The sequence below is a fragment of the Belonocnema kinseyi genome, chromosome 7, assembly GCF_010883055.1.
Source record: "Belonocnema kinseyi isolate 2016_QV_RU_SX_M_011 chromosome 7, B_treatae_v1, whole genome shotgun sequence".
NCBI lineage: Eukaryota > Metazoa > Arthropoda > Insecta > Hymenoptera > Cynipidae > Belonocnema > Belonocnema kinseyi.
Genome location: NC_046663.1, coordinates 99,915,259 through 99,927,924, shown reverse-complemented (window position 1 = coordinate 99,927,924; position 12,666 = coordinate 99,915,259). Strand labels below are relative to the sequence as shown.

At 26.5% G+C, this 12,666-nt stretch overlaps 2 protein-coding genes across 8 annotated transcripts in view; one reads left to right on the top strand and one right to left on the bottom strand.

The window, feature by feature from the left end:
• LOC117176203 (alpha-L-fucosidase-like) overlaps positions 1 to 3,805 on the bottom strand; it is an 8,142-nt gene extending 4,337 nt beyond the window's left edge. The window contains exons 1-3 of one of the 3 annotated variants that reach the window (XM_033366321.1): positions 3,683 to 3,805; positions 2,600 to 2,678; positions 2,259 to 2,509 (exon numbers count right to left, since the gene is read on the bottom strand). The gene's annotated coding sequence lies outside the window, so the exon portion shown is untranslated. Of the gene's footprint in view, positions 1 to 2,258; positions 2,510 to 2,599; positions 2,679 to 3,497; positions 3,591 to 3,682 lie in introns of those variants that run through there. The other 2 variants (XM_033366320.1, XM_033366322.1) reach the window with 2 other exon arrangements.
• LOC117176204 lies at positions 2,688 to 11,192 on the top strand. 5 transcript variants are annotated; one of them, XM_033366327.1, is made up of 5 exons: positions 2,688 to 2,893; positions 4,267 to 4,379; positions 4,464 to 4,655; positions 7,973 to 8,160; positions 10,838 to 11,192. In XM_033366327.1, exons 3-5 carry the CDS (start codon positions 4,464 to 4,466, stop codon positions 11,007 to 11,009), a joined length of 552 nt encoding a protein of 183 aa, XP_033222218.1. In that variant the 5' UTR covers positions 2,688 to 2,893; positions 4,267 to 4,379; the 3' UTR covers positions 11,010 to 11,192. The 5 variants fall into 5 exon arrangements, with proteins under 5 accessions (XP_033222218.1, XP_033222216.1, XP_033222215.1 ...); XM_033366325.1 differs by having other exon boundaries at positions 4,204 to 4,379; XM_033366324.1 differs by having other exon boundaries at positions 2,688 to 2,970; positions 4,204 to 4,379.
• Positions 11,193 to 12,666: the final 1,474 nt, after the last annotated feature.

Below are 12,666 nucleotides of genomic sequence, written 5' to 3'. Positions count from 1 at the left end.
GTTCTAATTTAAGGATGCTTTAAGTATAAATTTAAGTTAAAAATTACGTAATCTTTAAACATATCTGTGTTTTTTCTTCCTCTTTAGGTAAAAAGCGTAATTTTTGTTCAAATTTAATTTACAAAAGCTTATTCTATTCATTAAGAGGTTCTTCACAATTATATTCGTCAAGTTTTTCTACACATTTTTTATTTACAAAATAATACAGACAATTATTGATTGTATTCTTAAAATAATAGTTGAATTTTCAACCCGTAAAGATCAAACTAAGAGACAAATTTTTTCGAAGGGAAAAAAAACCAACAAATTTACACTTCAAAAAATAAAGATAAATTTGTAAGCAATGAGGAAGACTTTTCTACCATGAAAGATGAATTTTCAATTTAAAAGGATGAATTTTTAACAAAAGAGTTGAATTTTCGACAAAAAATTATGAGTTTATCAAAATAGTTAAATTTTCAAAAAATAATTAGATTTTTAACTAAATAGTTGAATTTATAACCAAATAGTTTAACCTTGAGCATGCAAATGATAGAATTTTCAACCAAAAAAATAAAATTCAACCAAATATTTGAATTTTTAAGTCTAAAAGACCAATTTTTTAGAAGACAATTAAACTTTTATAAAAAAGTTCATTATCAAGCAAGAAAGATGACTTTTCTACCATGAATGATGAAATTTCAACAAGAGAGTAAAGTTTTCAAGCTAAAAATTCGAATGTCTTAGAAACATCGGACAAGATGATTTTTTTAACAAAAAAGATAATTTTCAATCAAGCAAGATGAATTTTGAACAAGATAGTAAAATTCTTAAATAAAAGCTTGACCGTTCCAGGAACAAGAATAATTTTCTGCCCAAAAAGTTGCAAAAATTTTCGAAAAACAAGATTAATTTGCTACACAAAATGACAGCCTTTCAACAAAATACATCTATTTTCTATTAAATAGTTGAATTTTTATCTTATACTATATGCAGGATGAAAGAAAATAACTTTGAACAAAAAAAAAGGAATTGTCAGAACAATGGTTAAATTTTCAATCAAAACGATGAATTTTCGACCAAAAATATTCCCGGTTTTATAACCGGGGAAAATACTCTATTAAAAAATAAACAATTCTAACTTATTCAATATCCAGCAAAAAGGAATAATTTTGAACGAAATACATTAATTTTCAACAAAGTTATTTAATTTTAAAGCCAAAAAGACGAACGATCTACAAAAATGTTTAATTTTCAACTCAAAAATACGATTTTTTCAACGAAAATATTTAATTTTTCACCAAATAGATTAATTTTCTACAAAATAGTCGAAGTTTTACATTAAAAGTTTATTAAAAAAACAAATATTTGAATTTGTAACTATCATTAATGAAAAAAAAACATTTTATACGAAGCAGTTTAACTTTAAGTCAAATGAACGACTTTTCAACCAAAAAAGATAAATTCTCAATTAAGCATTTAACAGTTTATGATTCAACTAAACAATTGCATTTTTGAAGAATTTCCAACAAAAAGCACATGAATTTCCAATCGAAAAGTTGAACTTACAATTAAAAAAGATACATTTTTAACCAAATAGTTAAATTTTGGACTGAAAAAATACATTTTCAACCGAAAATGGAATAGTTTACCATCATACAAAAAAATGAATTTAAAAAAAAGTAATTGCATTTTTGATAAAAAAGATGACTTTTTAGCAATATAGTTATCATCCATAGTTTTTAGCCCCCACCCCACTGTAAAATTGTAAAGAACCTTTCAAAGAATAGATACGACTTTATCCTACCTGGTAATAAGCGTTGAAAAGGGAGAAATTAATATTTTCAGATTTCAGCGTAAAAGTGAAGATCATTTTATTCCCTTGAAAAAAAATTCTTTGTAGCATTTTTTAAGACGTTTAAATAAATTATTAAAATATTATCGGATATAAATTTGAATATTTTCCGAATTTATAAGCTATAAAAAGATTTGATAATGAAAAATTAGTTAAATAAATGGTTTCGTTAAATTTTAGTAAGTCGATTGAGAGGAATAGGAATTGTACAAAGCACATATTAATAATAAATTCTTTTTAAAAACTTTGAAAAATGATGAACAACTTCTAGAATATCTTTGCTTCAACACTGAATTGAAAAGGCGTACAAACTATAGGAATGGCCATTTTAATTGTAATTTTCACTCGGAAAATGCTGCAAAACGAATCTTTGCACTGAGGTTAATTCTTTTTCAGCACAATTTTGTAGTATTTAAGTACATACCTTTTTGCGTTATATATTCCTTATTTTCTGTTCCATTCACGTCTCGCTTCAATTCATGCAATAATTGATCATTTCAATGGACAAATGGACAACGAATTTATGTTTATCAAACGCCGGATGAGTGTTGCTCTAAAGTGCTAACAGATTCGCCTCCCTCCAGTCTCCACCGAACATCCTACTTGCTCCTCATCATAATTTTTCTTCTACTTTGAAATTAAACAACAAGCCATAATTGTATTCCTTCACCAAGTCTATTTAAATCAGGGCCAAACAAATTTTATTTATTGAAATAATAATTGGTAACTTTTTTATGAACAATTCGACTGTTTAAAAAAATTTACTTTTTCAATAATTTAAACTTCGCGCCAAGATGTGGCGTATTTGACTTCCATCGCCCTTTCCACAGCTGTTTCCGGTTATCTGAGAATAAATAAACTAAATGTCTAGTATCGGGTGATCCACCTTTAAATAAAGTGTCAGATAGTTATCCAGCGGAATTATATAACACTGTTGCTGCTGTGAATCTGTCGTATTATTAATTAGTAATAAATAGAAGAAGCGCACTACTTAGTCTTTCTGTGAAGAATAAAGATATGTGAATTTTTCAGTTCATGAAACGAGAGTTATTATTCACGGTTATTATACATTATTTTAGTTTAATTCGTGGATTTATGAAAAACTTTTCCTCTGAAAAAAAAACACGAACAAAATGGTATTCCAAAATTGGAGTTTTTTATTTCACTGTAGTGGAACATAAACATAACCTCTCAATCGAGCATCACAACTTTTTCTCATGGTCTTATTTTTATTTGATTTTTTATTCTGTCACGTCATAAAAAAACATCTGAAATGTGATAACTTTAAAACAAGAGTTATTATGTATGGTTATTATATACATTAAATTTTTTTAAATTTATAGGTTTATGAAAAATTTCCTCCGAAAACAACACCAACGAAATGTTATTTTAGAATTGGAGTTTTTTATCTCATAACTTATTCTCGCGGTTTTATTTTTATTTGACATTTTATTGTTTATTCAGTAATGTTATCACAAAAAGTCTAAAATTTGCCAACGATCAAAAATATTCAACGATGAAGCAAGATTTATTTACAGTTATCATAAATTGATTTTTTTTTAATATGTGGGTTTATAAACAATTTCCTCCGGAAACAACACCAACGAAATTTTATTATAAAATTAGACTTTTTTATATTACCATAGAGGAATATAAACATAACCTGTCAATGGATCCTACCAACTTTTTCTGATGGTTTTATTTCATATTTTATTCTTTGTTCTGTAATTTCATAACAAACCGTCTGAAATTTGACAACTATGAAACAAGAGCTTCGCGTGCATAAAGCGACAACCAAAATCAACATCGTAAACATTTTAGAATTCCATTTTGACAGCACTGTCTAACCTCACTTTTTCTGTATTTCGTGCTTATCTGCTAGATAAATCCGTATTGGCCACTTTGGTCGGCCGATAGTTCACGTCTGGTAACTCCCGCTTTATCTATCAGATAGCGCTATCCAACGGTGGATCAACATGAAAGTATCCTATCTGCAGCTTTTATCCGTCGTTGCACACACGTGTATTTTGAAGTTTTCAAATAATTTTGAATTATTGTGTATACATTTTTGATACAAATAGCGAAAATCTTGCAAATTAGTTATGGTGGAGCTGGAATAAGGAAGAAAGCTGTCCAAGTCGTACCGTCATTCCAGGATGGCCAAACAGGAAAAGTGAGAAAAATCTAAAAAGTTTGACGAATATGCGATTAATACAAAGTGCGAAAATATTTGTAAATAAAAAAAGTATTTTTTTATGAATTTTGGAAAATAGTGGTTTTCTTTTGGTCATAAAGTTTCTCAAGACCTATAAGATAACCCAAACATTAAACCCTAACCTAAAGGTTAGTTTTGTTTTGAATGTTATTAGTATGTCGTCAGATTTCTAAACTTGCAACTTTTGTTTAAATACGTATGATTATGGCACTTGAAGAGGTGCAAAACGGTGTAAATAAAGCTTCTAAAAGTGACAACCATGAAAGTGATACAAGCTTTCTACTTGAGAAGTATAGAGAGAAGAATAAATTGCCAGAAGATGATATAAGAGTAATTTGTTTTCATTTATTATTTTTTATGTGAATTTATTTTTTTAAAGGAAATACCTGTTTTTAAATGCGTTATTTATTGCAGATGTTGCGGGATATGAGAGTACAATTAATTCACGAAGTGCCACCTCAACACAAAATTGAAAAAAATGCTGGATCTCACGCTCTAACTAAACAAGAAAAAAAACAGTTCCAAGAATTTGCTAAATTGAAACAAGGTTTTTTTACTGCTGATGAAGATACTATTATTTGTAAGAATTGGAAGAAATTTTGTAAGGTGAGATTATATTCTCAAGTCAGAATTCTGTTCATATTATGAAATTAACTTTGAGAGGAACCATCTAATATTTTTAACCTGTTAAATGAATAATTTGTAACTCGCAACAATAAAAATGCCAAACTCTCTTTTATTTTATACATATAAATTTCAAACTAAAATATTTTAAATTAGGGAACTTCTAATTTAAAATTCATAAAGTGGAGCAATGCAAATTGTAGCGTTCAAAAGGTATTTGGGGAAATTACAATATCTGTGGCGACAACGTTTTAAAGTAGATTCCTGTGGGATTTTCTATTACAAACACGAATCAGGAAGTTTTAAATCGATATATCAAATAATTTTCAATATATCCATTTTTTATATTAAAATTATTGACTTTTTGTCAACATAATTTATAAATATGGATTTGAATGGAATTTTTTGCAAGAAACACGGGTCAGACATTTTTGAAATCGATGTATCGAATTATTTTTCGAGAGTTAGATATTTTTCTGTTAAATTGAATAATCGAATATTGCAGGTCTCATCCCTCCCGCTTTTCCAACGCCTGGTGGGTGGGAAGACACCCTTGTGACTGGTCACTGAATTTAAAAATATTATAGGGACTTGTTCGGGAAACCGGGAAGTAACCATGAATTTAATTTAAAAACTGGGAATTTACTTCTGATCGAAAACAAATTAAAGTTTTCGTTATTTTAATAAATTTGTTGAATTTAGAAAAGTGATCTCAGTTACCTCTAATTAAATCGTAATTTATTATTGAAACAATCATTTTTTCAAAAAGTTGATTTATTTATTTTAATGGTTTAATTTTATTTTGATTTATTTTAAATGGATTTATTACTTGAACAGGGAATTTTTCATATAAAAAGATATTTTTTGAAAGAATTATTCCGATTTAAAATAAATAAATTTAAAAAAAATCCCTGTTCCAAGTCGGCGTTTGTCAACATTTGAAAGTTTCTTCTTCCAAATTTTAGATTAAAAAAAAGTACTTCAAGTCGTTTTTAAAGTAGAAGTAGTCTGTCAAAAAAGAAATATTACTGAATTATAATAGAAAATTTCGTTAAATTGTTCATTGTGAATTCATCTGTCTTTAGTTAAAAATTCAACTAAAAGGTTGAAAGTTAATCTATGTTCTTAAAGGTTCATTTTTTTGTTTGAAAATGCATCTATTGTTGAAAATGTATCTGCTTTGTTGAAAATCAATTTTTCGAACTAAAAATTCAAATATTGCAGTAGACAATTTTACTATTTGGCTGGAAATCCGATTTTGTGTGTTTCTTAAGAATTAGATTTTTAACAGAACATTTAATCATTCTATGTTTATTTGAAAATGCATATTCTTTGGACGAAAATTCAACTCTTTGGTTAAAAATTCATATTTTTTATTTAAGAATTAAACTAGTTATTTAAAAATGTATGTACTTTGTGAAAAATTCGCCTGTTTTGTAGAAAATTGATCGTTATTCTTGAAAATACATCTACATATTTGGTTAAAATTCGATTGTTTGGGTCAAAAAGATCTTTTTCTTTGCAAGTTAATCTTCTTGTTTAAAAATTCTTCTTTTCGGGTAAAAATTTAAGTATTCCAGTTCAATATTCCTCATTTTAGTTGAAAATGCATCCTTTAGGTTGGCAATAAAATTACCTCGTTGAAAGTTAAACTCTTGTTAAAAATTCATTTTTTTTTTTGTTGGAAGATTCATAATTTTAATTGAAACTTCATCTTTGGTTGAAAATGTAACTACTAAAGATCCGTTTTTGTGCGTTTGCTAAGAATGCGATTTTGTAACAGAAAATTGAACTATTCTATGTTTGGTTGAAAATGGATATTTTTACTTAAAAATTAAATTAGTTGTTTAATACTTTATGTACTTTGTGAAAAAGTCGCCTTTTTTGTAGAAAATCAATCTTTATGGATGAAATATCATGTATTTGGTATAAAATTATACTATTCGTGTTGAAGGTGAATAATTTTAGATGAAAATTCATCAGTTTGGTTGCGAATTAATTCCTTGAACTGAAAATTTGGAACATCCTTTTTTTTGGTAGTAAATTGATCTTTTCTTCTTCAAAATCCAACAATTTTGATAAAAATGCTGTCTTTTTTAATAAAAAAATGCAACTATTTTATTAAAAATCCACATATTTGTTTAAAAATCGATTTTTTTTAAAAAATATCTTTTTCGCTGCAAGTTAATCTTGCAGGTTAAAAATTCTTTTTTTTTCGTTTAAAAATTCAAGTATTCCGGTTGAACATATATCATTTTTGTTGAAATTTTTTCTTTTAGGTTGAAAATAAAATTACTTGGTTCAAAGTTAAACTCTTCTGTTAAAAATTAATTTTTTTGTTTGAAGATTCATCATTTTAATTAAAAATTAATTTCTTTGTTAAAAATATGAGTTATTTTATTGAATACTATTTTTCAAAATTATTATTTATTTGAGCTGAAAAGGTGACTTTTATTCCAGTTGAATATTCCATAATTTTAGTTTTAAAAAAAACATCTCTTGGATTGGACATTAATTTTTTGACTTAAAATTTAGTTATTAAAGCTGAGAAATTAATCTTCTGGGTTGTAAATTCATCTAGTTGGTCAAACATTGAACCTTTCTAATTTAAAATTCAACTATTCCTTTTAAAGATTTACAATTTTAGTTCAAAATTCAACACTTTTTTTGAAAATGCAACTATTTTCTAAAAAGTTAGTTTTTTGTGGAAAGTAATATTTTTAAACTACAAATTTAACGTATTCCAATTGAATATTCCATAGTTTTAGTTGAAAATTAATTTGTCAACTTAAAATATAACTTTTTAAGTTTTGTTGAAAATTTATCACATAGCTTGAAAATTGAACTATTTTCTTGATAATCCGTCAATTTTCGTTGAAAATTCATTCTTTCAACTAAAGGTTTAACTATTTTATTTTTTGTTGACATTTTTTTTCAAGTGAAAAATTTAGATATTTGTTTCAAAATTCATTTATTTTGCAATGTTTTGCTCTGTTCTGTGAAAGGATGTTTGGAATTATTGTCGTAACTTAAAATCGACATTTGCGTTTGGAGACAAATATGAATATCTTACTTTTAGTAGACACAAAAAAAGTGAAGGACTTGACCGGAAATTTAAAGTCGTCAGCCGAATCGACACCCTGAAAAAAAGTAAAAAAATGTCGATGTCTCGAAAATGATTCGAGATATCGGCTTAAAACTTACAGAGTCGTGTTTATCGCAAGAAAATCCTCTAGAAATCTAGATTAAAATTTTGTCGCAACGGATATCGTCATCTTGCATTTAATTATCAATTTCAGATACACAATTGGGACAAACGCAACCAAAAACCATTTTTGTACATGAGGCACGGCGCAATACAAATATTGCGATTTTTAGAGGAAAGGAGAAAATTTGTACAATTCCTAGCAATGGGGTTACCCAACCGAACTTTATACAGTGTACATCAACGATTTAGGAAGTTGTACCAAGGAAATTTACATGGGAGGTAAGACATATTTTCGATAGGAATCATTAGACAGAGATATACTTCAAGTTCAGACGTTCTAAAGACCAAAATTCATGACTAATGGCTTTTTAAACTAGAAGCTGTGCTAAAACTCATTCATTTTTATTATAAAAAAATAAATTAAAAAAAAACTGATATTGCATTATATTTTAAATTGTAATTTGTACAATATTTGTAAATAAAATAGAATTGAGACAAAAATATTTCGTTCATTTGAAGTTTCTGAACTTCAGGTAGATTAGCCAGGGTGTTTAATCACCTAGCCAACTATGCATTTTTATATATCTGGAAATACCTGGAACTGTTTTGTTTTGAAATTAATTTTTTTCATTGAAAAATTTAACTATTATATTTTTGGTTTGAAACCTTCTTGTTCGAAAATTCATTTTTTGCTTGAAAATTCAACAATCTGGTTGAAATTTTTTATGTCTCTTAACTGAAAAATCGGCCTTAATAGAAAATTCTGTTTTTTTTTTTTTTTAATTGAACTGTTTTTCATTTAAATATTTTATGATTGAAATATCAACTATTCAATTTTCGTTGAGAATTCATCTTTTTTGGTTGAAAATTGAACTGCACTGTTGATAGTTAAAATATTTCGTTAGAAATTAATTTGTTTGCAGATTCATAATTTTAATTTAAAAATCATCGTATTGGTTGAAATTGTAACTATTTTATTTAAAATACTGATTTTGTTAAATTAAATTTTTCACTGAAAATGTAATTAATCTAGTAGAATATTCTATCGTTTTAGTTGAAAGTTCATTTCGTTGGTTTTAGATTAATTTTTTTAACTGAAAATTTAACTGTTAGGTTGAAAATTTATATTTTTGGTTCAAAATTAAACTACCTTGAAAGTATCTTTAATTCGAAATATTAATATGTGTAAAATGCCTTGAATTTGAGGTATGTAAAGATAAAATAAAAAATTTTTTGAATTATTCAAATTCATGGACTTTAGGAACAAATTCAAGAAGTGATTTTGTTTTAAGTATTATATGTTTAGTTATTCGATGTTGATCATTTATTTAAGAATATCTTGTTATATAAATTTTCAAAGCCTTTTAAATTAAACATATTAGTTGAATCCCTAGACACTAAGATATTACTGATCCTTTAATAAAGTTACTTTGACAAGTAAAAAACAGTTTTTTAATTTTAAATAGGAATAGTACTATTTTCACGCACTTAAGGACTGAACAAAAGTTATTTTAATAAACTTGCGGAATTTTATATATATATATTAAAGATCAATTGTTTTAAAGTTGAAAGTTAGTTTTTTTTAATTCATCTATTTTATATTCAAAATTTTAAATCTTGTTTGTTTGTTGAAGAATCATTTTCCTGTTAAATTTTCACCATTTTAGTTGACAATTTATATGCTTGGTTAAAAATTTACATACTTAATTGAAATTTTTTTATCTTAAAATTAAAAGTTTAACTTTTTTTAGTTGAAAATCCATATTCTTTGGTAGAAATCTCATTTTCTTGGTTTGAAATTTCCTCTTTCTTGGTTAAATGCAACAGTTTGGTTAAAAATTCACTGTTCTATTGAAATTTTCTCTGTTTAGTTTGAAAATTCAACTATTTTGGTAAAACTTAATTATTTGGTTGAAAATTCAACTCCTTAATTGCAAATTTAAATATTTTGTTTAAAAGTAGTTTCTGCTGCAATAGCAGTTATTCCATTGTTGTTTGTGATTTGACCTTTTTGTTGAAAATTTGACTATTTAGATGAAAATTCATAATTTTAGGTTAATAATTTAAGTATTTGATTAAAAATTCTACTACTTTGTCGAAACTTCAAGTATCTTGTTAAAGAATCATATTTTTTGGTCGAAAATTCAACTCGTTTGTTAAATATTCGTCTATTTGAACAACAAAATTGGACCATTTCATCTTTCTAGTTTGAAAATGTAACCATTTGGTTAAAAATTCGACTTTTTTTTAATTGAATTACTATTTCGGTGGACAATCCAACTGTTTTGTTATTAGTTCGTCCTTTTGGATTAAAAATTTATCATTTATGGTAGAAACGTCATTTATTTTAATAGAAATAATTAAAAAATGTATAATTTTTATCTTCAATTTGCTTGTTTTATTCCGTTTATAAAAGGTTCCATGTTGAAAATATTACAAGATTAAAATAATTGTCTTTGAATACTAATGAATAGGAAAAATGAAAAATTGGTCTGGGAAAAATCAAGGAATTTTGAAAATTAAAAGTATGCTATTTTATTTTTAGTTCAGAATTGATCTCTTTTTGTTAAAAACTTTCTATTTGGTTGAAAATTCAACTATTTTCTTTAAAAAGTCTGTTCGTAAATTCAGCTGTCTTTTTAAATAGAAAATTCGTCTTTTTGGGTTGAAAATTCATCTTTTTTGGTAGAAGTTATCTTTCTTGGTTGAAAACTATTTTTGTTGTTGTTGAGAGTTCAACTATTTGGTGCAAAATTATCTTGTAGGGTTCAAAAGTCAACTGTTTTTTAAAGCATTCGACTTTGCAGCTTAAAAATTAAACTCTCTTTTTGAAAATTTATCTCTTTTTGTAGACAATTCAACTATTTAAATAATCCCACCCTATTTCTCCTGTTTTAAGAGAATTTTTGGTGATGAAGTCTTGGATAATTATCTAATTATTTTTCGTTTCTTCTAGGTTTAAAGAGGAAGAAGATATTCTTATATTAGAACACATAGAAAATAATCCCAACGTCAATCCGAGACACATGCATGCAGACTTAGCGAAAATATTAAACCGGCCGAGAGACGCTATCTGGCGTCGTTATCAAGTGTTACAAAAATGTAAAAAGAAAGCAGAAGAAGATTGATATTTATACTTGTTATTTTTTTAAGGCAAATTACTTCCTGAGTTGCTGAAAGTTCTTCCGAAAGGTGGAAAACGAGCCTGAATTTCCGCATTGGTTATGTGATGTTAAAATAGGTTGAGCTAACACTGATTAACACTGGAGATTATATTGAAGCGTATTTAATAAAAATGCATATAATTACAATAAAAGTCGCCTACTGTATCAAAGAGTAAATAAACTGTGGCTCCTTATTTTAAACAAAATCACATTGTTGAATTCATTCTCTCACATTCTACAAATTATTCACTTTTCACAATTCACACACTCTTCTTAAGATAATTATTATTCCTCGAGACTTGGAAGTCCCGAACTTACAAACTTTATGTACAACAAGTCTTTTAAATTATTTTTGATGGCATTGGAAGAATAACTTTCTGATGTGATGTAAATTTCTTTAGATTGAAAAAAAAGACAGTAGAGTTTTTATATTATGTAACGCTCAATTGAACACAAAGCGTTTTAATGGCACTAACCAAGGAAAAAAGGAAGGGAAACAAAAGGGAAATTTTAATGTAAAAATCAGCTGCCTATTATTTACAGTGCCTAGCAATCGATGCTGAACACTTATCATTAAATAATAGTAAGGAGATCCAATTTCAAACATGTGTTTTGATAGCTGTATAATTAAGGATGTGCTGAAATTTTTTTTTAATTGTTTATACCCGACATGTTTATAAATTTAGATCATTCTTGCCTACTAGAATATGTAGTCTTTATTATTTCCAACATATCCTGAATTTTCTTCGTTTAAACACACTCAAAATATTTGAAAATCTGATAAAATAATACGTTCTTTAACAAGATATAATCTTTCAAATAAGACCAACAAACTAAAAAAACTTAATTTTTCACTTAGTTATGACCGAAAATATTTACACATGTTTTTCAGAATAATTAAAGATTTATTAGCTTTTTTCGCTTTGTTTCTTACTTCATTGAAAACAAAAAGAATATGAAGAGCTCAGAACATTCAATCCTGATTCCTTATTTTTAAATACTTTCAAAATTTTAATTCATTGAAATATATTAAAATATAGACTTTATGACAGAGAGAGAGAGAGAGAGAGAGAGAGAGTTAGAGGAGTAAAAAGAAAGAGAAAAAATAAATCTTTCATTTTTCGGTCACCACTTTAGTGAAAAATTAACCATTTTTTTTTTAGATTGTTGATCTCATTTTAAAGGTTAGATCTTGCCAAAGAAAATGTGCTTTTATCAACACTATAAAAAAAGATTTGTGTAAAATTACAAAGTTTCGGAAAATTAAATATTGTATCATTGTAAATATCACACACTTCACTGTGTGATTTTACACAAGTATGTGAAATTACATCTTCTGTCGATGTAAATGAAGGACCCTCGAACAGCAGTGTAATATTACACACACGATAAAAATAAAAATACATATTCCCTCATACGAACTTTACATTCAGAAGGGAAAATTCAGTCGCAGCGTGTAAAAATACCTTGCGTCGGTAAAATCACTTTCCTGTGATTGAAAATTACATCGAAATTTTTAATTTTACCAAAGATCTTTAATTTTACCCTGGCGGAAACTGTAACATTTTTTATTTATAATTAATTTAAAATTTAGGATAATTAATGAAATAATATGTGACTA